Source organism: Drosophila obscura, unplaced genomic scaffold, assembly GCF_018151105.1.
Source record: "Drosophila obscura isolate BZ-5 IFL unplaced genomic scaffold, ASM1815110v1 contig_97, whole genome shotgun sequence".
Classification (NCBI taxonomy): domain Eukaryota; kingdom Metazoa; phylum Arthropoda; class Insecta; order Diptera; family Drosophilidae; genus Drosophila; species Drosophila obscura.
The window spans coordinates 772,361-799,794 of NW_024542891.1; the positions used below are offsets into that span (position 1 = coordinate 772,361).

At 44.9% G+C, this 27,434-nt stretch overlaps 2 protein-coding genes across 2 annotated transcripts; one reads left to right on the forward strand and one right to left on the reverse strand.

The window, feature by feature from the left end:
• The first annotated feature begins 178 nt into the window (after positions 1-178).
• LOC111074379 (autophagy protein 5) lies at positions 179-11,716 on the forward strand. The gene is made up of 6 exons (XM_022367134.2): positions 179-426; positions 492-591; positions 673-778; positions 863-1,088; positions 1,221-1,326; positions 10,721-11,716. Exons 1-6 carry the CDS (start codon positions 274-276, stop codon positions 10,840-10,842), a joined length of 813 nt encoding a protein of 270 aa, XP_022222826.1. The 5' UTR covers positions 179-273; the 3' UTR covers positions 10,843-11,716.
• Positions 11,717-16,850: 5,134 nt separating this feature from the next.
• On the reverse strand, positions 16,851-20,628 carry LOC111074365 (ataxin-2 homolog). The gene has a single exon (XM_022367113.2). It carries the CDS (start codon positions 19,732-19,734, stop codon positions 17,245-17,247), a length of 2,490 nt encoding a protein of 829 aa, XP_022222805.2. The 5' UTR covers positions 19,735-20,628; the 3' UTR covers positions 16,851-17,244.
• Positions 20,629-27,434: the final 6,806 nt, after the last annotated feature.

Genomic DNA, 27,434 nt, shown 5'->3' on the forward strand with positions numbered 1-27,434 from the left:
TTCACTTAATGTCTTGCATGTGTGGCATAATAATATTAATTAACTAATTCAAATTGTTTCTAATGAGATAAAACCATTTAATTCGAATTTTAATTTTACGAATGTTACTCATAATTGCGTAGCACTAACGCGTTTGTGCGCGATATATCGGTACCGCCAGCAGTGCTATATCGATGTTCTGGTGCCATCTCTATTATCAGGTTACACTGTTCGAGGGCCAAAAAAAAAAACAATAATAACAATAATAATTAAAAGTTTAAGCAAAAGATAGCCATGGCTCACGACCGCGAGGTGTTGCGCATGATATGGGAGGGGCAGATTGGCATCTGCTTTCAGGCGGACCGCGACGAGATAGTGGGCATCAAGCCAGAGCCCTTCTACCTGATGGTCTCCCGCCTCAGCTACTTGCCGCTGGTCACCGATAAGGTAACACGCCCTGGATGCGCCCAATTGCCAATTCCAATTGCCATTAAAAACCCTTGCCCTAACAGGTGCGAAAGTACTTCACCCGCTACATTGCCGCCGAGCATCAGGATGGTGCCGTCTGGTTCGACTACAATGGCACACCGCTGCGACTGCACTATCCAACTGGTGGGCAGCAGATAAGGGCTCCTGGGCCCCAATTCCTATTGCAAAACTAATGCTCTCTTCTGTTCTGTTCTGTTCTGTAAGGTGTGCTGTACGATCTGCTGCATCCGGAGGAGGACTGCACACCCTGGGGCCTGACAATACACTTTTCCAAGTTTCCGGAGGACACGCTCGTCAAAATGAATTCAAAGTATTAAGCGAAACTGAAACTTTTTGCCACCGCCACACGTTCCACTTACCACTTATCATTTCTCTCTGTGTGTCTGTGTTGCAGGGAGCTACTGGAATCGCATTACATGTCCTGCCTGAAGGAGGCCGATGTGCTGAAACATCGCGGTCTGGTCATTTCGGCCATGCAAAAGAAGGATCACAATCAGCTCTGGCTGGGCCTGATCAATGACAAATTCGATCAGTTTTGGGCCGTCAATAGACGCCTCATGGAGCCCTACGGCGACCAGGAGTCCTTCAAAAACATTCCCGTTCGCCTCTACAACGATGATGTGAGTGAGAAGTGCAAGGGGATGGGGAGCTTCAGTTCAGTTCAATTCAATTCAATACAATTGTGTGTGTGTGTGTGTTTTCCCATCCATTTCGATTTCATGGACTGATGGATTCCGCTTGGTCATTAATAGGATTTCACGTACACGCAAAAACTGATCTCGCCCATAAGCGAAAGTGGACAAAAGAAGAGCCTCGCCGACCTGATGGCCGAATTATCAACACCTGAGCGCAAAGCGGGTGAGTTTTGCCAGTGAAGAGTCCCGAATCCAGAATCGAGTCTGCCCTACACTAGGATTTTCCGGCTATCAATTACCACAGGCACTCTAAATGCAAGAGGCGATGGAGCATCATCTCTTTCGGTCTCTCTATATCTCCTGTATGCTGTCTGCTCTGTGTATCAGTGTATCTGTGTATCATCTATTGTCAGAGCCAGACCTAGCGTCTCTTAGAAATTAAGGAAAAGGTGCCAGTCAGTCTGGCCCAGCCAAGTGCATGTCTGTCTGACTTATTTATTTTTCTATTGAATAACACAAACGAGCCATGCCGCACCGCACCGTACCGAGCCGTGCCTCTCAGTTGCCGACTGCGATCCGCCCTGCAGCACACTGGCAATCATTCTTCAATTCATCAATGTCTCAGCGAAACAAAAACGAAAAAAAAAAAAAAAGAATTGTATTCTACTCCTCTTCCTCCTCCTACTCACCTTTTTGTATATGGAACAATGCCCCCGGGGGTATATAGAATAGACACGGCAGGCTATAGCCTGCAGCAGTCCAGGCAGGTTTCCTCAAATTCCCCTTTGGGCAAAACTATTCGGCCAAGTGTTTCGTCGGTTCGGGCTGGTTTTCGGGGCGACCATTCAGCCTTTAGACAAAACGAATGAAAAATCTATTCACTACAATGAAAAGTGCGTGTGGATTTTCTAGCGTCAGCGGCAGCAGCAGCGGCAGCATAGAGCACGTTGCATTGCTGTTGGGTTCCAGCCAGCCTGCCTGCCAGCCAGCGAGGCAGCAGCCCTGGCCTGGCCTGGGCTGACCTGCGGCGCCGCGGCGACAAAAGCATGATCAAGAGCGAGATGGCATACACACATAGCGAGGGAGAGAGATGGAATGGTGCATATTCCTCCTACTCCTACTCCCACTTCTCTTCCTCCTCGTCCTCCTCCTCCTGCCAATGCTCTCTCTCTCTCTGTCACTCTTTCTGTATGGATGGCCAGTGGCTTAGGTGCAATAATAGCATTGGGAATTCCGAAAGACAGACAAAAGGCGGAACTAAATACCTGCGGCTGGGATTTAAGAATTATATATGAATTTTTGTGAAGATTTTTCAGGAACTACTTGGTCATGAAGATCTCTCTTGCTCTCGCTCTTGCCCTCTCTCTCTCTTCCTCGTCCTCGCCCTCTCCCCTCCCTCTTTCTCTCTCTATTCATTGACAATCGGCTGGATAAGATCCTTGGTTCGTTTCTAAGTCCATATGTTACGGGCAGGTTGGGTATTTCCCCAGATGTCTTCGACGACGATCCAGCAGTGTGCAGCCGAGCAGAGTGCACCTCTCAGTGCAGTGCAGTGCAGCACAGCACAGCACAGCACAGCACCCTCCTGTGTTCGTTCGGCCAAGGTGTGAAATTTTTATTTGCATGCTTATGGCCTTCTCCTCGATCCAAGGAATTTCCACATTTGAAAGGTGAGAGGGTCTGCGTCGAGAACTCTAAACAAATGGCACAGAAGGCGAGGGATAGAGCGAGAGAAGTGCATAGAGAGAAGTGCACATCGATCAACACGTATTTTCCCAAAGGTCATCCATCCATCCATCCACATGTTGCACACACTATCTATATCGCTCTCTCTCTCTCGCTCTATCTGTCTTTGCCTGTGTTCATCAAGGACACACAGGCAGCTCCTCAACACGCCTGGCTTAAGTGTGGGCCAATGCAACACCAATACGTATACCTATACGTATACCTATTCCTATGCCAATCTCAGACCCCATCAGGGGATCGGGAATCAGCATCATTTATTGCGTACATCGACAGGGATTTGGGCTAAAAAGTTAACGCCCAGGGATCAATGTTAAAGAAACTCTTTATAGAAGCATTTTGGGGGCTTACTTAGTGGCGGAAACAATCCGCCATCAAGTACTCTACAAAAAGGGACACCACACCACCTTTCTGCACAATATTTGTGCTCCAATTGTTTTTTTTTGTGTGTGTGTTTTTTTCTTTCAAATATAATAATCCTTTTATTATACAAACAAGCTCCTTAAAACGGTATTTAAGAGTTTAAATTCTGACAACAGCTGTTTTATTAAAGGAGTGTGTTGAAAAATTTCATAGGGGGACACCTGTCTTACACATCTATGAGGTATTACTGAGAGAACTCTAATGGTATCCGCTCTATTGGAACTTTTTTTGTAAATCAAAATTTAAGTTTTCACAATTGTTTCTATGCACGAAAAAGCACCCGCAAAATACATATGGAAAATGTTAAGTACTATTTGGATTATTTAGTTTTTTTTTATATAGATATTAATTATGACTTTTGAATGTTTTGTTTTAATGGGTTTCCATTATTTATTAGCAGGCGCTTGCAAGTGGATTACTCATTCTTTTGTTGATATTTATTCGGTAGTAAAAGATTTTGCAGTGGTCTTTTTTTGGGTTTTGGTTTTTTCCCCGTTCATTTGGAAACCTATAAAGAAAAATTATTCTTAAACTACAAGATATTGGAATTTTTGAGCATATTTCTAGAGCTTAATTACATATAGAAGATATGTAACCATGTTACGTATCCAATTTTAAATGCGTATGCATACACCTACATTTTTTAACCTCTAAGTCTTTTGAATGTTTCATCCATCAATTATTGTTTCAACTAAGTGAATAACTCACTCTCTATAAAGATATTTTTCACCATGGAGCACAAATTGGTACATGGCTATAAAAGATTGTATTTGTTAGATATTTTTACGTCCCAGATTTCGACTCATTCAAAATCTTTTGTTTCTTTAAAAGATTAATTCATTTGCTGTTTAAAAATATAAATATATTTCCCTAAATAGGAACTCAGCCAGCTATAGGATCAATAGCATTTCTCATTTCATCTAAGAATATTAATTAAGGTTCAAATTGTTGATATTTTTATGGTTTTATTCGTTGGGCATTTTTGATGTGCTGCTTATAAGAATATCTGGCCTGAAACATTCTGATTTACTATCCATTTACTAGATCTTTTTTATCTGTGTGATCTTATAGATATCTAACTCTTTGCGAAAATCTCCCCAATTTCTCGATTTCTAGATCTTGAAACAAATATATTAAATATTTGCAGTTAAAATTTGAGTAAATAATGAATGGAATATACCAGTATACTTGATATAGAGATGGGTCCCTACCACATCCCACCCCATCCCACCAAATCCCACCCCACCCCACACAATCACCGCTCTATCTCTATCTCCCTTCTATCAAAAATCTTTTGCATTCACGGATACACAAATCCGAACTCAAATCAAACAGAAATGCATTCAAAACATGATCAATTTGTTGCTGCCTGGGGTGCCCCGAGACCCATGGATTGTGTGTTGTGTGATGAGGAAGGAGTGGGGGGGGGTTGGGTCGGGGATTGGAGATGGTAACGATTGCACGTATTTGTAGTGCGTGCATTTTCATAGAAAATTGTATTTAAATTGAAATGAAATTCAAATATACAATGCACCCCCGGCACTGCGACTGGGACTGGGACCGGGATCGTTCGTCGTTCGTTTGTTGGTTGTTGTTCGGCGGCGTCGGCGGCGGCGGTGTTTCGGGAACGTGGAAGGTTCAAAGTAGATGCGATTCCAAGAAATCAAAAAATGAAAAAAAAGAATCAAAAAACAAAATCTACAAAAGCAACAACAACATGTTGATGATGATGATGATGACGATGATGACGATGACGCTGACGTCGAGCCCTGGCAGTGGCAGGAGGAGGTAACAGCGACTGCGGCAGAGAATCTAAGACGCGTCAAAAATAAAAGAAACGCATTTCTTTTGGCTTTTGCCTTTGCCTTCTCTCTCCTTCACTGTTCTCCATTCTACATTCTCTTCGCCCTTCCTTCCCCCCATTCCTCTTACTTCACTACATCGCTGGCTTCTACTCCTGCTGCTGCTGCTGTTGCTGCTGCTGCTGGTTCGTGCGGCTGAGGAGGCGCTTTCATGATTTGCCGCCGGCTGCGCACTGCGCTCTGCAGCGGATCTCTCCCGCTCTCTCTCTCTCTCTCACTCTCTCTCTGTGTGCGTCTCTCACTCGCTGCTATTCACCGGAAAGCAGCAACAACAGCAACACATTTTTGTTTTTTTATTGTTGCGTTTTTTTTTTTTTTTTTGGTGGCGTTGGCGTTCCGACAGCGACGCCAACTGCACGCCAAATGTGCATGCATGAGCCTGCCTGTGCATATGTGTGCAAAAGTGTATTACAAGACGAGGTGAGGCGCTCCCCAAAGAGTTCGCTCACGGGATTTTTTTGCATATGTTTTCGCATGGCAAATGCCGACGCACACAGCCTGAGAGAGGGAGAGAGAGAGAGAGAGAGAGTTGCCAAGATGAGCGGGAATACCCCACCTGCTATTTATGCTTTATGTGTGTGTGTTTGTGCGTGTGTGTGTGTGTTTGTATTTGTGTAGGGTGGCTGCTCTTTCGAATGTGTGAAAAGGAAGTTCTGAGATATCACCTCCGCTTATTTGTATTTACACCTTCGCCATCACCTCGCCTAGTCTCACCTTGTCTCACCTCCTCCCCCCAAACTCCACACCACACCTCATCTCCTACTCCTACCCCCACCTCCTGCTGCTGCTGCTGCTGCTGCTGCTGCTACCCTCCTTATCCTCATCATCCTACTTGTGTGTGCGGTGCGCGAGAACTCCAGTGAAACGGCGGCGCACGGAAATCGCACCTCAATGTTTATCACTCTCTGGCTCTGCCCCCTGCCCCTGGCCCCTGGCCCTGTCCCTGTCCCTGCCTGGGTCTCTTGCATCTCTTTATGGCAACCTCTTGGGTCTCTCCCCCCTACCCATCTACCATTCTCTTTCTCTCTCTCTCGCTCGTTTGCACTCCTCACTTATTGCATTTGCTTAGTCCCATTTCGACACATTTTCGTTTGCATTTCGTCAATCAGACAAACACAATGGCAACCTGCCTGCAAACGGAAAGGAGACAACGCACAGCGCCTTCTACGCTCTGCCCTGCCTGGGATATGCCATCTCTTTTTTGTGCATATCCATGTGTCCATGTGTCCGTGTCCGTGTGCATGTGCCTGTGTGTTGTGTGACAATTGGCCGCCATGCCACGCCTTAGTTTTTGGGTGGGCTAATATGCAGCAGCAGCAACATCAGCAGCTGTGTGTACACAGCCCCTGTAGGTGGGCATCAGGTGGGTGAGGGTGCGTCAGTGATTGAAACAATTTCAATCATACGTAGAGCGAGTCCCGAGAGAAACCCTCGATCGTGGCCAGGAAGTCACATACTTATGTATGTATGTATATTTCCAGTAGCCATATTGCACTTTGATTGATATTTACAGCGGACATAGAACTAATCAGTACAAGTCTTTTATTATATTACAATTTAGTTGTGCCATATAGTTGAATATTTATCATTTATTACCTTTGATTGAGGATAGGAAGATAAAAGGCGGGAGGGACATGGCTTTATCTACGCGAATCGGAAATGCCTTTTTCTCATCAAAAATTTCAACTCCCCTTCCCCTAGGGGTATAAAAACGATTAAGAAAACTACATTTCCAGATGCAAAGGTAATTGTTCCATATTCCCGGGTGGAATAATGATTTTCAAGATTTAAAGTTGTTGTTGGATTTCCGAGATTTTACTCGTATTTAAACGTTAAATTTGAGAATGATTCAAAGTATTTTTAGCCTTGTAGTTGACTTGACCAGAAATCGGAGATCATTATGTCTCTTACTGTCTGGAGAGCTTCCTTATGTTGCATACAACTCTGTTTTGATGCACATTCCAGCGTTTCTCTCGCTTCTCTCACTCTTCTCGGATTGCAACAATGTTTTGTTTTGTCTGGTGGATCCGGATCGTCAAGTGCTATCTATATGTACAGAGAGAGAGGGTAAAGAGGGAAGCATACATATATGTATATATATGTATGCTTCCCTCTTTACCCTCTCTCCTCTCCCCCCAGCCAACTACTGCACCGTCAGCGAGTTTTCATACTCATTACTCTCGCTGCACGGAGACCGCCGGTTGACATTGTTGCTGTATGAAAATAAACCGAAATTATAATTGAAATTAATACCAGCTAAACCCCGCACCTACTACCACTACCCGTCCCCCCAGCGAATATGGCTTGCATAAGAAATTAAAGAAGAACAAAAAAAAACAGTGTCAACACTGTAGTAAAGAGCCTCGACAATTGGATACCCACTACTCGACTATTTAATTCCATGATGTTTATTTCACAAATGTACCTTTTTACAGGGTTTTCTTCATTCCTGCTGTAGCCATCATTTGATCACAAAGATACAAAATTATTTTTGAAATTTAGAGTCTCAATTTAGAGTCTCATAAATATCTGTATGTAATAGTGCAAGTGCTTTCCTGCTGTTCGATAGCTATTTCTTTGCAATCGACGCTTACTCTCTTTTATGTGTCACATATCTTTGCCGGAGAGCAACATGCCCTATACCCTCTACCGAATACCGTGTATAAAAATTGATTAGCGGTTTTGCTCCTCTGTTGGCTCACTCGCTCACGCCCTCATTCTCTCTGTCTCCCTCTATCCATCACGCTAGCACTTTTTAATGGCGTCACTGAACCGCAAATTTCTTTTCTCAGAGAGGGGCGGCAGTGGCTGCGGGTGCCGTGGGGACCGGGAGTGGGAGTAGCGAGATTAGATGACACGCGAAACGTTTGGAATTGAAACGATCCGTGGATCGTTGGGTCGGTTGGGTCGGTAGTTTCGGTAGGGTGTTTTGCGGGGAACTTTTTACGGCTTTATGGAACACAATCTATTAAATGATTATAATGATTGGGCGTTCTCCTTATCGGAGTCATTCAGCATTCAACAGTTTTGGCTGCGTTTTTGGTTTATTTTTAGGCATGAGCTATGCGCCGCTCCGCCTCTCCCCCCAAGGCACCTCGCGCTGCCGCTCCCCACCACCCCACAGTGTTCTTCTGTTGACGATAATAAAAATGGGATCAATAAATTTTCAGACGGTTTGGCGCCACTGCGACTCTCCCTCTGTCACTCTTTTGGGGTCCGGCCCTCTCGAATTTTTTTTGGTTTTGTTGGCTGTAGCCAAGATCCAAGAAGAAAAAAATATATAGATGTACGTACATATGTATATGTGTGTCTCTATAAGTGCTCATGTCAATGGGGGTTTTGTCTCCCGTCGGTGATCTTCGGTTGAATAGTTTATATCGTTCAGGTTGGTTTCATTCGAATGATTTATGATCTCTTCTTTGATTTGATACAATACGAACGATTTGTGGTGGCTTAGGAACATATTCGTTCATTCAATGATTCAAAATTCAAATCTGTACAAAGGCACCTTCCCAAGGATTTGTCTGCTGTCTGAGGTTCTGGTTCAACTATTTCTGGGGAAAGATTTATGACTGCTTAAAGATGAGATTGGCTCGAATTGGTTTAAGATCATATACATAGATTAGGTGTCAATGAAAACCACTTACTTGTGTCTCAAACTTGTATATTGTTAAAACTAATCGATGCACTATATCATATATGTATCTACCATAGCAGTAATAGCAATGATTAAGCTTAAGATTTTCCATAAATTCCATTGAAATCTTTCGCTGTCATTCAAACTGTAAAACATTTCTGAATATCAACCATAAGTTTCGTTCATCATAATAGATAATGAATGTATATGTATACTCTGGTAATAAAATAATATAAATATATTTTCATTGCGCATAAAAATTAAATGAAGATATTTACGCATATTTTTGTAGAATACAATTTTATTTGTATATCCTGGGATCTACAACCCACCCATTCGAAATTCTTCCATTTAGTATTCAAACTACCTATACATAAATCCAACCTTGTATGGGTACATACATATGTACATATATCATATTGGATTCCCTTGATCATAACCAATACTTCACCCATCTACTGATTTCATTTGTTTCCCATATTTCCACTTGAACGCGATTTGATTCCGTTTATTTATACTCGTAATTTTTGGGGTAGCGCCATCATTCGCTTGGTCATTAAACTCGTGACTTGGACACAGCCACAGCCCCTGTCCCTGTCCCTGTCCCGGTCCCGCTACTGAATCTGAATCCGAATCAGAATCGGAATAACATAACATACATACATACAATATACATATATATATATAGTATTGTATCATATGGTATGCGTATGCGTATGCGCCCTACTTGAACTCGCCCCGTTGCACAAATCTTATCTCCGGCCAACACTCATTCGCCTCCCACTGTATGTAATCAGCCATTATCATTATCAGAGTAGGAATACTCACCACAAAACCTGCTCTCTATATAGTCGCACATACATACATATATTATATGGCCTACGACTTGGACTTACGAACAAGCATAGCTACTAACAACTACTAGAAGAAAAATAAAACTTACGTTGGATGGAGTGGGGGTGGTGGGGGAAGGGGGAAAGGAAGGAAGGGAGACGACGCACTCTGCGCAACCGGCAGGCAATTGGCAATCGGCTATCGCTTCAAATCGAGAATCGACAATCGCCGATCGGCAATCTATAATTACAGTTCATATGCTATAATTAAAAATGACGAAATTTGTCTTGAATTGTTGAACCAAACACTTGGCGACTGCTGTTAACACTTGTCGATAACGCAGCAAACTTTGATTTCCATGCGAAACCCAATTTGAAGAACTCTCCCGCAACACAGAATATAGTGTATATAGCCTCTCTGTGCGCTAATCTTTATGGATTACCGTTTACCGTTCATCGATCGGATGTACTGCTTAAGGGAGTGGAGTCGAGAGACAAGAGTGGGCTGTGGCTGAGGCTAAGGGTGAGGATGGGGATGGGGGATAACCCAGCCCATCAGTCTGATCTCATTCATTATAATATATGTGCATGTAATAGGCGCTGCATTTATTAAGACTACGATCGGCGCTGTCTCTCTCATTAATGAAAACACTGATTGCGAATCATTTATATAATTAAATGCCCATGCCTAGGGGGTACTACGCTTTTGTCTAGAGTCATGATACAGCCCTGTCCGTCTGTGGGGGGGAACTGCCATACAACTCCCTTAATGGGAACACTATTTTGTTTTTATAGATCAAATATAAATCGGGTTTAGATCAGTTCACTGGTCTGATTAGTGCTGGATCCAATTCTAGTGCGAGGAAAGCTTTTTTGTGTGTTCTAGAAATTTCTAGAGGAGAAGTACAGGTGCCTCGACATGCCCCGAATTCCGATTCCGAAAGAGACAGCTAGCAGTGTAAAGACTGATCAGAATATATCCACCATAATATTGTTATTTTCATTTTAAAGAGTATCCAAAGTGAGCCCTTGCTTACTCATATTTTCCCATAAAATATTTCCTGTTCTTGATACATAGTACATATATTCATCTATATTATTGTTTGTGTGTGTTTTCAGTTGGATTTCGCACCCATGGAATCGATCTGCACGAGGAGACGCAGGTTCAATGGATGTCCGAGCACCTAAGCTATCCAGACAATTTTCTGCATTTATCTGTGGACTACAAGGACTCTGTCTAGCCATAACTTTACTCCCTTTTGTGTGTGTGTGTGTGTGTGTATATATATGCTCGTGCTCGTATTGTCCCAGTCCATATTTGCATATGTACATATGTGTATGTGCATGGTATTTTCCCCCATATTTGATTCCAGCGTTCCCAGGGCGATCCAATGCGATCGATTTATATTAGTAATTTGTACACATATATACGAGACCTTTATATATGTATAGTTTTCTAAGCAAACAAAAAAAAAAAAGAACGTGTGTAATATTTATGACCCTAGCATTTAATGAAAGCCACAAACAATAAGCAACCAAAAAAACCAAACCACGATTACTGCAACTACATATAGTCACGGATGGATAGATGGATGGATCGATGGATCGGGCCAGTGGAGAAGATCTACCTACCATTCATCGTTCATCGATCATTTTCAATTAGATATCTATAAGCCGCCGGAAACTGGTCAAGCCATTGCACTAACAAGCCAACAAACAGAACGTTTTCGGCTATCAATTTCGATTTATCCGTTTGTCAAGATAGTGACTGACGGAACGGGACGGAATTGTGTCTGGAACGGCTCCTACTCGAACTCGGCATCGGTCTGTGCTTTCGGGCAGACCTTCCACAATATATTTTAGCCAAGTCCCAAAATCGATGATCTTGTTTTGTCGCCACTTCACGAACCAACCGAGAACTTATTTGAAGAGCATCGATTTGACACTGTCAGAAGAGTGGTGGAAACGTACGCCCGATCTATAATTAGTTAACGCTTTTGCCCCACTCGAGAATGATTTATTTGATTGTTATTTGTATCGTTTTGTCTGGGCCCCAAAAGTGGCCCAAAAACTGAATCCAAAAATAAACTGCAAATCTGATAAAAAGCAAAGCCAAATTTAAAGTCAATTTTCATATGAATTATTAGTTGAAATCGGTTGGCGGAGGAGGAATGGTTGGGGTAGGGACACTGTTGCTGGGGAGTTACCCTTTGCCGATGGAACTGATGGATCAGCTAGACCGTAACCAGAACATTGATGGATCCGATCCCTTGGGCGATAGCTCTGTCAGAGAACGTTTGGAGTATCGTTGGGAATCTGATTGATCTTTACACTGATCTTGGTGGTGTTTTAGTTGATAAAGATATGAGGATCACTTGGAGCATTTCTACTTACAATGTAGGCAGATATGGGCAGATTGTTTGCCCTATAGTAGCACACCTTTAGCAACACTCGTATTTCACAATCTCTTTTAGAAGAATCTGCGCGAAATGTAGGAATTCATATAACAGATTATGTCACGATCGTCTGTGAAATCGCTCGACAATGGTTCGCCTGGTTACAACATCACATCACATCGCATCACATCAAAGAACCAGAACCTGCTTGATCAATAACAAACAATATTCAACAAATAGGTATCAAACGTATACATATACATAGATATGTACATATGTATGTATATAGAAATAGACGATCGCCATCTGCAATGCACTCGAGACTGGGGGGACTCAGGTGTCACGTCCCACGTACCATTATCCCACGTCCCCTCTCTGCGTTACTTTGTAAACTTTGGCTGCATGCCCCTGTTGTGGATGCTGATGCTGTGATGCTGATGCGGCGGTTGACGTTGATGTAAGTCAAAATATATATTTCTGTGGGGTACCATACGAGCAATCGAAAATTGTCACGTGGCTTGGATCTACAGCAACAACAACAACAACAACAGGTACAGTAGCCGTACAGCAAAACGAAAAAGGCGAGAAAAAGTTGACACGGCAACGCGGAACGAAGCGCGCAGCACCAAAACGAAAATAAATCGAAATTTTGCAATTTTCTATGGTTGTTGTTGGTTGTTCTATCACCCCCACCCCCACACTCACCCGCAAACCGTTCACCGTTTACCATTCCTTTAATTTGTTCCACTCCCCCCATTCCCCTGAAACGGTTTCACTCTCTCTATTCCTCGGTTTTCACGTGTGGGCTTTTTATACCCGTACTCAAAAAGGGTTAAGGGGTATATTAGATTAGTGGTAAAAGTGGATGTGTGCAACGCAGAGAAGGAATCGTTACAATTTTCAGTTGTTTCCCCAACGTCCTCCAGCACGAGATCACGCTACTCATTCTCTTTCTCGCTCGCACACACTCAGCCCTTTGCGGAGAAGATGTATACATTGTAAATCTACATTGTAGATGTATATGTATATAACCGATGTAGCAAAAAAAAATTTTAAATTTAATAAAAATCTACATAAATCATAAGCTCAAAAATGTATATACTGACTAAGTACGGGTATAAATGTAGAGTCGCGTCCACAGAAGCGACTCACACGTTCCTTCTCGTTTTATCTGTCTCTGTTACATTTCACAGTGGTTCTTTAATTTGTTTCGTTCTTTTACATTCCAAGTCTTCCAACCCTTGTACCTTCTCTCTGTTTCTGTAAGTCCCTTGCCTTTCCTTCTCCCCTTTGTTTCCATGTCTCCGCTGTTTTGATTTCAATTGAAAATTCCAATTGTTCGTCATTGATCATATTTTTTAATTCTTTACATAATCTGGCATCCTTTTCCATGTGTGTTCCACTTCCATATATTTCACCTCTTTCAGTTCATCTTCTCCCTGTTGCACATCATTTAGGGGAGCATCTTCACGCTTCTCTACTCCTCAATTATTTTCTTTACAGTTAATCTACTTACTTACCATTTTGTACCTTTCCCATTCAACCTTGCGTTCCACCTTTCTATATTCCCCTTCACCATTTTGTTTCTCCGCCAAAGGTGTTCCTCCTCATCTCAATGTTTCTCTTTCCCACCCGTTCTAAGATCATTGACTACGTGGGAACGATCACCTGAACGAGGAAATCACATGCAGATCCGATACGATACAATCCGAATCTCGATATCCCCCTCCCCTTTGCTATACCCTTTCTCTAGGCAGGGGTATCCCTCCCGTACGTTTGTCCCTCCGCCCGTCCGGTCGCAAAATGTCGCAAAAATTCTTTGGCAACGATCGCTGTGACTGTGGATACTCTATGCTCGGGGATCTAGTTGGGTTTTGGGGTTTTTTTTTTTTTTTGCCTTCCCTACCAAGAAATTGTACAATGCAAAAAGGGAAAAACATCGCGTAAAAAACAATGAGTATGCCTCTCGTTCGCTTGCGGCGGTGTCGGCAGCGACGGTACGCTGTGTGATGGTGGTTCGTTCTCGTGGTGCCGATCGTGGTGCTGATGCTGATGCTGATTCTGTTGATGCTGCTTGTGGTGGTGTGGTGGTGTGGTGGCTCGGGGCTCGTGATTGGCGCACACATTGGCAAACGAGAGCACTTTATTTTTAAACGTTTTAAAAATACGATCATTATAGAATTTGCGGCTTAGTCATACCCCGCTGCGGCAGCATAGCCAAAATGTGCCAAGCGATTTGACCAGAACCAAGTCGTGGCGGGACGGAACCGAACGGAACGCAACGGTGGGTGGGATGGGAGGGGGGGCGGGTGACCGGGTGACCGGGACCTGTGGGTGGATAGGGGTGTATGGTGAAAGTCTCCCAAAAGCCTTAAAGCTCTGGCCTATGGGCATGAGTTGTCACAATGTGATAGTAAGTATGTACATTTATTTGAAATTGAAAACATTGTGTGCCGTGAAAGATCAAACAGCGTTTGGGTTCTACATTTAAATGCGCGCCTAACCTCACTTAATCATCATACAAATGATGATCCAAATAATCCAGACACTTGACATTAAGACATCCATCACGTACGTGTCCTGTCCATTGGATTTGATTAGTAATTTTCTTTAGAGTTTTCTATGTTCGAGTACAACCAGAAATGTTCACGGCCTGAAGATGGTTTTGTGGCAGATACAGATAGTTTCCCAATCACTTACACCACGCGTGCTCAGATACGAGTAGAGCCGCACACCTTTCTACAAAATGCAATTTTAAAACTATTTATTTGCTTAGAGCTAGAAGGGTTAATATAGAAGAAATGGAAATCGAATCTTTTGCTTAATTGTGATGATCCCCAAGAAGTTGTTCTGGTTTGCCGAAGATCTATAGTGCCCCTATAGGACTGCCCGTCCTGCGCCTATTTCCAATGGTAAGTGAGTCTTTTATTAAGCTTTTCAACTATAACTTTTCATTTTCCGTTACCTTTTTTCATCATTTGGGGGACAATTTCAGATTTCATTCTACATAGAAATTGGCCCTGCGAACATGCCCGTTTCGTGGTCATGTTTTACGACTACTTTTAGGGAACCCTTGGACCTATCCCTAACATTAGAGTAAAATTAAAAAGGAAAAACTTGTACCTTTCAGCATCAGCTGGAAGAGGGCTTAAAATTAACAATCGAGGATCATGCTTTTAAGCATTGCTTTTATCCTTTCCTTGATTCAGTAATGAGAGAACTCTTCTCAGACATCTGCCTGAACTTCTCCTCCTTCCATTAGTATAATAAGGAATAATCTTTGTGGTACACATAAACCCGAAAAACTTATTATTTAAACTGTGGTTTCAATTGCGATTACAGGGACTCTTTGGACCCAACATATTGACTTTTTTTATAGACCCTGTGTACTGATTTAAATAAATTTAGGATCTGTCAGTGCAGTGAACGGCTGTAATATTTTAGTTTCCCAAAACTAATCATGAAAACAGAGTTTTATATCGATCCTTTGCATTGTTTGAACTAAAAAGAAAATATTTTTCATACAAAAATCCGCATTTAATCATAAGAAAAGTCCATACGATTTCTATGAAACAGGAATTCACTTTTAAAATGTATTAATACTGATCGTTGGGAGCTTGGGCATCTGAAAATTCGACCAATTGAAGATCTCTTTGGAACTCGAATTCCTCTTTAGTGACTTTTAGGCCAACAACTGCAACGTCAGTTGTGATTTCTGCATTTTAGTAAGGACTTTGGTTGAATATTTCCACTAAGCCACTCCCATAGATACCCCCCGTAGATATCGCCCAGCCGCGACTATCCAATGAGAAAACAAGTTTAATTTTTTTGTAAGTTTTTTTTTTCATTTTTCCTTGTTAATTTTTAATCAATTCATTTTTCATTGTTTTGTTGGTAGTTTTTCTGGTTCATTGCTCTGTTTGTTGTTGCTGCTGCTTATGGTCACAAATTGTTACAATTATTATTATTGTTATTGTTGTTGTTGCTCTCTTGTCAAATTTTATATATAAAAATACTGATTTTTATATATATATATAGATTGTATGTTAATATATGTATATCTAGGCATTTAAATAGGTTTCCTTAAAAAGATATCCCATTGTTGCACTCACAAAAAAAAAAAACATTTCCTTATTAATTTTTTTCCTCTGTCGTTGTATATAAATATATTGTATATAAGTATGCATGTATATTGTATATAATTATTATGAATTTTAATTGTAATTCCGTAACTATTTATATATATATAATATAATATATATATATATATATATCTAATGTTCTGGCTCTCATTTGTTGTTGTGGTTGGGTGTAAATATATATATTTGTATATCTATATGTAATTCATTAAGCTTCAGTTTTCAACAGTTTCGTTTTATTTATGTTTTTATTAAATTTTGTATTTTTGTTTTGTATATCACAAGAATTTTCAATTTCTTATTTTCCAAAAGAAAAAAAAAAAACAAAACCCTTACACATAAGAGCTCTGTACGCGTGCGTTGTGTGTGTGTGTGTGTGTTTGTTTGGTGTGTAAAAGTGTGTGTGTGTGTTGTTTTTAAAGCTTTACTATTAACAATTTTATTCTTTCAGTTTTTCCAGTTGCAGTTTCACAATTTTCGCTCTCGTTTCCTTCCGCCTACCCTCTTATTTTTGTTTTTGAAATTCTTGGGGCGACAAAATTAATATGTTCCGGCGCGCCTTCTTCGCCGTCTGCTACCCGATTTTGTACACAATATAATTAATTATTTACACTTTCCGACGCTTACATAAAAAGGGTTTTAAATTTAACATTAAATTAAATTTCTAAAATTATTAAAAAAAAAAAAAAATATATATATATATATATATTTTATAGACCATTGTTCAAGGTTTAATGACAAAAAAAAAAAAAATATCCATTTTTGCTTAAACTAAATTTGTTCTTAAACTTAGAGCAAAAAAAAATTATCTATATGCTATATCCTTAGAGATTAGGTGGGGGGTTCTGATATGCTTGGAAGATATATGATATATATTTTATGGGTTGGGTTGGGGCAATAGGATGTCTATGTGGATGTCCCCTGGGTCCTCTTTCTTGAAAACCTTATCAAATAACTGAAGAACGAAGTTCGCTTAAACTCATAAAGAAAATGTGTATTATGTGGTAATTGTTTAACGCTAGGAAGGCCAGGCCCAGTGACTGCCATAACTTCTTGGTGGGATCTCAGCTCCGCACACCCGCTGCTCCTCAACTCCGTCTGTTGCTGCTTATGCCACCAATGTCAGATTTGTCGCCGTTGAGGCTGCCGTGTTGGATGTTGGCCTTGTCCCGGGCATTGCCTGCAGCACCTGCACCGCCGGATGATGGCTGCTGGCGGCCATGGCAGCGGCCAAAGCATCCTGATCCAGCCAGCGTTGAAGGTGCGCCTGCTGCTGCTGATGCTGCTGCGGCTGGATGTACATCAGGTTGTCGTTGTAGACGGCGGCATGGAGCTGCAGATTGAGGCTGAAATTGCTGGCACTGCCTGTGGTGGCGCCGCAAGTCCTGCTGCTGCTGCTGGCACTGTCGCTGTAGGTGGAGGAGCTGCTCTCGTAGCCGGACACGGGGGAGCCCTTGGGACAGCAGAAGCCGGTGGGGGAGAGGGCCGGTGCCGAGAACGGGCTGAGGACGCTCTGGATGGGCGTGGATGTCTTGCTGCCGCTGCCACTGCCGCTTCTGCTCTGAAACTGGTGCTGAGGACTCCCGACGAGGGAGCTGCCGGGAAATGTCTGCAGCTGGCAGGACACTGGAGAGCCGCTACCGCTGCCATTCGACGCTGCCTGCAGGTGCATGACCAGCGGCGACTGAAAGCTGCTGCCGGAGAGCGAGCTCCGGGCGTGGGGGGAGGGCGAGAGGCAGGCCGGATACGGATGATTGCTCCAGATAATGGGATCCCGCTGTTCGCCCACCTTCTTGTTTTTCTTGAGGCGACGCTGCTGCTTCTTGCCATTCAGATCCTCGTGCTGATCCTCATCGGCATCGCCCTCGACCGCCTCGTCATCGTCGTCCCCGACAATGCGATCATCCTCCTCCTCGTGGGCATCCACCTCATCAGCCTCCTCCGAATCCCCAGCGCCGGCGGCGGCATCATCGTCATCGTCCAGCAGATACGGCTTAAAGAGTTTCACCTGCTTGGAGGGGAGCTTGCGCTCGTGCTCCGCCTCAGCCTCGACCTCCACATCGACATCGACATCCTCGCTCTCCTGCTCCGGCTGCTGCTCTGGCTCTGGCTCCGGCTCGCTCTTGATCGTCTCCAGCTTGCTGATCTTGTCCGGCTGCACGGGCGTGCAGTTCACCTTGCGCTTCCTAAAGGTCAGATCCACCCCGGCAGCAGTGCGCGGCCGATGGTGCTCCAGCTCCAGCTCCATTTCCATCTCGAGCTTTTGCTGGCGGCGCGCGGAGCTGCCCAGCGACAGATCCATGGGCGCCGGAGTGGGGGCTGCCTCCAGGCGACTCTGCACCAGATGTTGGTCCGCTGGCGATGGCTGTGCCTGGGATCCCTGGAGCTGGGCAGCCAGGGCATGGTGGTGGTGCGGCAGGTAGGTGTGGTAAGCGGCATAGGGATGGACATGCGGATGGGCATGCGGATGTGGATGTGGGTGTGGAATGTGGCTGGCAACCGGGGAGACCGCGATTGGCACTTGCGTTGGCACTTGGACATTGGCAGCGCTAGGACTGTGGCTGCTGCTACTGCTGCTCTGGGTATATGGCAATGGGTTGGCACTGATGGCTGATGGCGTTGACGTTGGTGTCGATATGGAGGCACTGCCGCTGCCGCTGCCGGTGCCGGTGCCGCTGCTGCTGCTGCTGCTGCTGCTGTTGGCCATGGCGACGGCGGCTACAACGGCCACGATTTTGGCCGCCGACAGGACACCACCGGATGTAGTGGAGCCTTGGCTGCTGCTGCCATTGCTTGTGGCACTGCCATTGCTCAGGCTGCTGCTGCTGTTGGCGACTGCTGGAAGCTGCTGCTGCTGCGGCTGCGGCTGCGACTGCTGCTGTTGCTGTTGCTGGTGGGGATGCACTGCTGGCACTGGCACGGCCACGGGCACCGCCACAGGCACATGCAGATGCGGATGAGCAGCCAGCGGATGCGCATGCGCATGTGGATGCGGATGTTGGTGCTGGTGCGGATGGTGGGCGGCAGCGAATCCATTTGCCAGCAGATGATGGGCATGGTGTGCCGCTGCAGCCGCTGCTGCTGCTGCAGCCGCTGCGGCATGATGATGCAGATGATGATGATGGTGCATCTGATGGACCAGCGGATGGTCCAAATTGTGGAACTGATGCGCCTTCACCTGTCCAGGTGTGGGGGACACCGACTGCTGTTGATGGTGCTGCTGCTGTTGCTGGTGCTGCTGCTGTTGCTGCTGCTGCTGCTGATGCTGGTGCTGGTGCTGATTGTTTGCCACCGAGGAGCGAAGATTGGGTTCACATTGCAGCCACTTTTGGATCTGGCGGCGATGGATGTTGTACTTGCGGGCGGTGGCCCGCTGGTTGCCCTTGCAGTCATTGTCATTGCGATACGATTCCAGAACCTGCAGCTTAAAGTGGGGCGTAAAGATGCGTCGAGAGCCCATTTTGGGGCTGCCCGAGGAGCTGTTGTTGTTCGGCTCGGACTGATCCTTCTGCTGGGACTGCGACTGCGACTGTCGCTTCTGCACTCCTCCTACTCCCGATGATCCATTGATGATCGAACTTTGTTCGCTGGTATCCATTTTGGTTTGATGTTGGGTGCTCGGTTTCGTGTAAAACTGTTTCTATCAAAAATATAGATATATCTCTTTCTCCCTCTCTCTCTCTCTTTCCAGTTACTTTGTATATGGGTTTGATTGTATCAGAAGGCTTTGTTGGTATTGGTGTTGGTATTGGAGCTGTTGCTTTTGTTGCTCTTGTTGCTGTTGTTGCTGTTGTTGCTGTAGCCAATGCTGCTACATGCGTGCGACGCCTGCGCTTTCATAACTCGCGATCCGGCAGCCCTGGTCTCTGGTCTGGCCTGGCCCCTAAGGCGCCCACGGCGACTGAGACTGCGACAACGACAACGATTGACGATGACGACGACGACGAACGACGTTCACATTGACAGCGACGTCCGTCCGCTCTCTCGCACACACAGGTTAACCCCACAGAGTGTGTAAGCCAACAACTTACACGCGGGAAAAAGTTCCGTAAAAAAACACACAGTAAAAAAAAAATAATAATAGTTATATTGATTTCACACAAAAAACTATATACGTTTTTAGCCTTTGGTTCAGCAGTTTAGCAGTTTTGTTAGACAGTGTTTAGTGTTGGTTTCTTTTTGTTTTTTTTGTTGTTGTTGTTGTATAGTTATTTTATAATTTATTTTTTGCTTTTTGCTGCTGCGTGCTGCTCGAACGACGATGGCGCTGTTTCTGAGTTTGGATTTCAGTTTTGAGCTGTTTCGCTGCTGTTCTTTTTGAATGCTGCTCGAGTGCTGCTGCTGCTATATGGCTATGGCTATGGGCTGTTACTGCTACTGCCACTCTACTACTGCTGCTGCGCTTTCATAACTCGCGATCCGCACGGCAAGGAATCCAAAACACAATTGTTCTGCCCTCAGCGTTCTACTTCAAAGATACGTTCTAGACTGGCTCGGCTCGACGGCAGTTCGCTGCTGTGTATGTCGGCGGATGCCTCTGCCGGCGTTGCGCTGCTGCTGCCGCTGCCGCTGCTGCTACGCTGGCTCTTGCTGGTTCACTCACACTCGCGCACACAGGCGGCCGGGCACACCAGAATGAAACCAAATGAAAACGGGCGAACGATGCGATACGAGACGACACGGACACGGACACTACACGAAACGAAACTCACGACGCTCAGTCTGGGTCTGCTGCCTGCCTTTTGCCTCACCGGGTGGGTGTGTGTGTGTGTGTGTGTGTGTCTGTGTTTTTGAGTGTCGTTGTATCTGCGTTCTAATAGCTCATCAACAGCACCTGTGTGTGCATGTGTGTGTGAGTGAGAACGAGTCGTCGTCGTGAGTGAGAACGAGTGTCAGCAGACACTTGGCGGCGGCGGCGGTCGCCTCTCTAACGGCGGAGGAGCCAGAGCCCAGAGCCAGTTCCAATATGCTGCAGCAACAACAATGCAAGACCACGGCGCTGAGCGTTGCAGACAAACTGACGACAATCGTCGGCGAGGTGTCTGCGCCACTGTATGAGTGTGTATGTGTGTACTCGTGTGCATTTGTATGAGAGAGACGAGACCCGTACCAATACCCGTTCTTGTCGGAGCGGCAGCGCGGCGCTTTTGTGAGCGCGCTGCTGGTTGCGCCCCGGTCGGAATGGACAGAAGGGGACGGACGGAACCAGCTCTACCCCGTCCCCAAGCCCGATGCGCCCCCCGCCACCGACAACCGTGCCTAGCCCCCCTGGCGACGCAGTCGTCGCCTCACTGACTAACCCGACAAGCGCACCGTGGAGCAAATGACATGCGCAGAGGAGTTAGACAAGGGCATTGTCGTGGCAGAAACACAGGAACAAGAATACCTGCTTCTAGATCGTGTAATTTATAAAGAACACTAATACATACATATATCAAATATATTGTTTATTTAATACATACATTTATTTGTATTGCTAATAATGCCAATAATTTCTTTAATTTATTTTAAAATATCCCTCCCCAAGTGTTGTTTCTTTCAAAATACCATTTTCATTCGGCATTGCCCCACTGTGCTGCGACGACAGCACACCACGTTTGCGGGACTGCGGTTGCTGGTGCTGCTGCTGCTGCTAACTCTGCCAGCCACATCCAAATACATACATAAGTACATATGTATGTGTGTGCATGTACGACTGCCTAAGTGTGTGCCAGAGTCGTGGCTGCCAGACATTCTGGCACTGGCACTGGCATTAGGGCCCTGCCGAGTGTGCCGCTCTGTGCCGTCCCGCCTACCCCGGCGCAACCCCCTCCACAATTCGATTAACAACAACACGGCGACAACGACTGACGAGGCGACAGAGCGACGCAACAGATCGTCAAATGAACTTGTTGAGCATTACCGGTCCAAAGGGGGGTGGGGGTGCGCATGTCTCTCTCTGTCTCTCGTTCGTGCACGCGCTCTTACTCAGACTAGCGCGCTCTCTCGCCCTCACTGAGAATCAACTGTTGAATGCAGCAAACAGCGTTGCATTTTTTATATGTACAGCAGTTTTTGTTGGCGGCCGTGGGTGCATACATACATATACACATACATATTAACATACATACATACATATGTACATATACAGCGATAGCTTATTTCTGTCGACGTTGCCGCCGCCGCCACCCTGTCTAAGCTCAAAGACAAAAAAAGGGCATAGCCACGCAGCAGCCATGCAATAAATGCAGCAGCAACCAAAACGATGAGAAGTCCCGCACTTGTTGCAAATGACAAACGAAAAAGGTCTCCTCGGCCTCTGCTACTTCTTCTCCTTCTCCTTCTTTCACTGAAATCTGCGCGTCGCTGCTGCCGTCGTCGTCGTCAACTGGAATTCATGAATGAAACACATATGCAGAGATCTCTCTTCCTCTCCTTCTCAGTGTGTTTGTGTGTGTGGTGTTGTGTGTGTGTGTTTGGTGTGCGGAGGCTGCCACTGAAGCTGCCTGACAGTGGGCCGATTTTAGTTGCGTGTGTATGCAAATTCATAGAACCAGCTAAAATTATGATATAAAAAAAGTGTTTTCAACATCATTTTGCGCGTGCGATAACCCAAAGGGGGAGCGAGCGAGATGAATGGATGCCAATGATAGCATTGACTCACCTCATCCCTCGTCTGACCGATGGCTGCGATCGGACCGATGATAGATCTCTGGCTCATGCCCCATCACTCACGAAGAGCAGAGCTTTACACTGTTCAACATGGTTTGCACTGTTCACATCGCTATAACGAGATTTTTTCTGCAGCCCAACCCATACCCCACTGTGCATGAGCTCCCACTCTGCATTCCCCATTCCATTGCTTTTGCACTCACAATCCCATTGCTCGTGGACTTCTCACCCCACTGTTCCTGCGCCACCCATCGCATCGCACTGTACATCAACCCCCTGCAGCCCACTGTGCCTTAACACCACATCTTCACCAACGGCAGGGCCACGAAGACGACGCATTGTCTGGAATGAAATGGAATGGCGGTTCTGGTGCGCAGAAAGGGATAGTGGAGTGGGATAGAATGGTGTGGAATTGGAGCCTGTGACAGTGGAGCGCCTGGAAAAAGGGAATACTTTTGAAATGCATTTCCCAGTAAAACAAAAAACAACAACAAAAAATCAACCGAAAATATGCCGAAAACAAAATTAAAGATACAACAAAAAAACTTCAAAAGCAACAACAACAGTAGGTGTACACGTGTGCATGTGTGTGTGTGTGTGAGTTGAAAATGAAAATCAAAAGAATTCCTCTTTTTTTTAGACCCCGTCGGCTTCTAAATCGATTTATCAAAAACAAAACAAAAAAAAAAACTAAGGCGAAGAAGAAGAAGATTAAGAAGAAGCAGAAGTGGAGGTAAAAAAAAAACGGAAAAGACGAAGGCAAAGAGATAAAAATTGAATATAAAAAAAAGGTAACGTCCAAATCGAAGACCCATACACACAATAGATGCACACACACACACCGACACCCACGGGGCACACACATGGATGTGTGGAGACAGACAGACCGACAGACGGACAGACAAACGGACGGACCGACAGGCCCATGAATTGATTAAAAAGTTGAAAACAAAAATAACAAAAACAGAGATAGACTTATGCCAATGATCGAAGCTCTAGATACCCTTCCTACTGCAGCCCTTTAATATGTTACATATAATGTATCCGATGTTGTTCTGTACGGTTACCACTGTTTTCCCGTGCACTAAATCAAAGTTTATACCTTCCTTGCACGACAAATATTTAATCAAAATGATAGTACCCCTTTGCAATAGGGTATGCAACAACTAAAGTGGGAAACGGGTAAGTTGGAAAAGGGGAGAAAGGGGAAAAAAAAGGTGGAGAGGGCGCGCCAGTCAGCAACGAAGACGAAGGCACAGCCAAACGACGTGCTGGGGCACTTATGATCTCTGATCGGGCGAGACTATAGGGCTCCGACGGAGTAGTTCTGGACGAGAGGAGAGGTGTCGGAGAGGTGGAGGGTAGCTCTGAAGCGAAGGAGGGCCTCTGGTTGGGGCCTGACCAACGCTGCCGCCGTGCTGTCTGCGTTTGAATAAGCCCACACAAACACACAGACAGACACACACGCGCGCAGGCAATGACAGAGGGAGAGAGAGTGAGGGATCAGATGAGTCTGATGAGAGTGGTGTGGTTTGGATCGGGAGGAGCAGAGAGTGGGTGATCAGGAGTGGAGCCCGTGCAAGGGAACAGCCACAAAATGATGAAACAGGAGAGCGGGCAGGCAAAGCGGTTGCCAGCACAAAATTAGGTATACTCCAGCGGTTGGATCTCCAGCGTTAAGGATACTCCATGGGACTGCATCAGCGCTTTCGAAACGAAATTAAATTGTCAACAGGAAATTCTTTAGCTATGATCACGCACGCCCTCTCCACCCTCATTCAACCCATGACTAAGCGGAGAGCACACTATAAAAAAACTAGAAAAAAATACCAGGCTTCGTTGACCGAAGCTTCACATACCCTTTCAGTTTATCTTATGATAAAATTCTCATAAAGAAATGCTTATTGCTTATCGATTCAATCACATTTGCCTTGGTTATGATCGATTTGGGGACAACTACAGACATACTATATAATGATCCGATCTTGTGGGTTCTTATTAAGAAAGGAACACAAATAAGTGTATCTGGTCAGAGAGGCTATGTCGGCCTTCTATGATCCAGAAGATAGATAAAAACGTTATATTCTTTATAAAGTTGAGAATTCTGCCCTATCTGTGCACCATAATTATACTATGCATAGGTACGAGTATACCATCAGTCAGGGTATAGGAATACGTTTTTCCCGCTTCCAGTAGTGCGATGCGATCCGGGGTCTTATCAGGCGATAACATCAAACAAAGGCAATTCAAGTGCTGAATTCTATTTGTTGGCGGCCCAATAAAAATCGATTTTGTAAACAGTTTTCTCGCTCGCCTCTTATATGCATGTGCATATGTACATACATACATATGTACATATGTATGCATCTTTGTTTTTTCCTGCTTTTAATTTTTCAAGAATTACAAAGTGCAACAAACGTGGAAGATAGATGAATAAGCACCAGCGGAATCCACTCCCCACAATCGTACGAGTTGCGAGTATCTGTGCCTCATATCTGGCACTATCTGTCAGGGCCTTTGTTCTGGGGGGTGGAACCGAACCGAACATGTAGTGCCGCCACCCCCGTTTATCGGTGGCATACATTTCAAGCTCCAATCTGTAGCGCTACTGCTAGACTCTCCCATTGACTGGATAATGATATCTATGTATAATTGACCCCTTTTTCCGGCAGATACAACACGTTTCGGATGCGATTCATTTTTTGTTTTTTTTTGGTCTTTCGATTATGTAAAAACAGCTATCGGTTGGTTGGCTCGTCCGATGTTCGATTCTTGTCACCGATAAAAAGCGCTTAATTTTTTTTGGTTGGGTATTTTTCAAGGTTCCGGTTGGGGCTTACTGGGAATGTGGTGCGCTCTGGCCATATCCATTTTCAGTTCTCATTCTCACTGTTTGTGGCCTGTTCTGGTGCTTCGTTCCCCACAATCATAACGATTCACAATGCCAGCATTAAGGATCGGTCGCTGCACGACGACGCTCCCTGGTCCCCCATCCAATTCCAGGTAACTACGATTCCGCAGTGGACTCAAGGCGCCTAATGGATAGTTCTTCTTGGAAAAGAAAGCGGCCTGCCAAAGCTCAAAGCCAGCCACAAAAAGCCAACGTCATGGGTACGGGCAACGTTGTCGTTGCCGTTGCCGTTGTCGTTCCAGGCACCTTAGTCGATGCTCCTCTCCTCTCCTCTCGCTTACCCCCACCCCCACACCTCTTGACAGCCTGTTGCCTGTTGCCTGCCCCTGCATCTGCCCGTTGTCTTAGTAGCCTGTTGCCTGCCCCTATGGGCCAGACATTGGGCCGCCGTTGTCGTCGTCGTCGTTGTTCCTGCACTGAAACAAAAAAAAAACTCACAAAGATAGTTTCGTATCTACAGGTCGAATTGCGATCATCTTAGGATCGAAAAAAATATTTTTTACAGCCAGAAGCTTCTTTTAATTTTTATTTAAAAATAAATCTCTGATTAAATAATCGCGTACTATGTACACATATTTACATAAATATATTTAAAAGCTAGTCAAAACTCTTGGGAAGTTCTGATCCACTTTTTCCCATATATGTATGTATGTATATATCTTATGTAATCAATGGAACCTAGTTGTAGAATTTGGGTGGATCTTGGGGGGTTTTTCTCAGAAGGTTTTGAAGATTGTATGGATTTAATCCATAAAATGATGAAAGTTGCCCAAAAGATAATTGCATTTTTTTGCAGTGTATCGGAAGGCGCATAAAAATGCGCGCTGACCAAAAGGAGCGCATACATATGTATGTGTGTGTGTGTGTATGTGTGAGTTTAGGAGCAGAAGGAGATGCTGGTGGCGATGGAGGTGGGGAAGGAGGTGCTTCGTGGCAGTGGCTGGGACTGGTGCTGGTGCTGGAGCTGGAGCTAGGGGCCCAGGGCTGCGGCCGTACTCATACACATGCGAAAGGCGATGCGCGAAGGCAAAACTTTTATTAACTTTTCCAAGAAATGGAATTTCTTGGATCCTTGTTGTGTGCCCTCCTCTGCCTGTTGCCTGTTTTCGCTTCGCTTGGCCTGACTTTTAATGCTGCTGCGCCTCGGCCTCTGCCCTTCCTCTGCCACGGCAAAGCTTCACACACACTGCCATGAGCTTCAGGTGTTCTCTCCTGTTTCTTTTGTGACTTTGCCTTTGCTTTTGCCTTTGCCTTTGCCTTGGACCAGCGCTAGTTAGCCGCAGACGTTTTCGTTGTTGCTGTTGCCGTTGCCGTTGCCATTGCCATTGCTGTCGACGTCTCTGCTGTGGCTGTGGTTGCGGTTGCAGTTTCGCGGCATTCTTTCGCTGGTCAAAGGGTGGAGCTGTGTGTGTGTGTGTGTGTGGGGGGGGTGCAGTGGTGGGGTCGAGAGGAGGGTCCGTCGTCAATTTGAGTCAATTTCTGTTTTGCAGTCGAACGTGAACGAAGCGCATAAATAACGTAAAACAAAACAACAAGAAGATGTAGAAGAAGCCGAATAAGAGGAAGAATCAGAAAGGCAGAAGCAGAAGCAGAAGACGAGGTACAAGAAGAAGAACAACCAGAAGAAACAGGAATGAAATTCTATCTTGGGCTGACGAAGTTTATGATACCCTAGCAAGATCGATATTCCCTTTGGGCCCTAAATTATTTGATCTGCCTCCATTCGATAGAACAAT

Bases quoted from the DNA above. Each gene is read 5' to 3' on its own strand.
- LOC111074379 (XM_022367134.2), top strand. From the start codon at position 274: ATGGCTCACGACCGCGAGGTGTTGCGCATGATATGGGAGGGGCAGATT. The intron at 592-672 runs GTGGGCAGCAGA...CTGTTCTGTAAG, and splicing joins GCGACTGCACTATCCAACTG to GTGTGCTGTACGATCTGCTG. The intron at 779-862 runs GTATTAAGCGAA...TCTGTGTTGCAG, and splicing joins CTCGTCAAAATGAATTCAAA to GGAGCTACTGGAATCGCATT.
- LOC111074365 (XM_022367113.2), bottom strand. From the start codon at position 19,734: ATGGATACCAGCGAACAAAGTTCGATCATCAATGGATCATCGGGAGTA.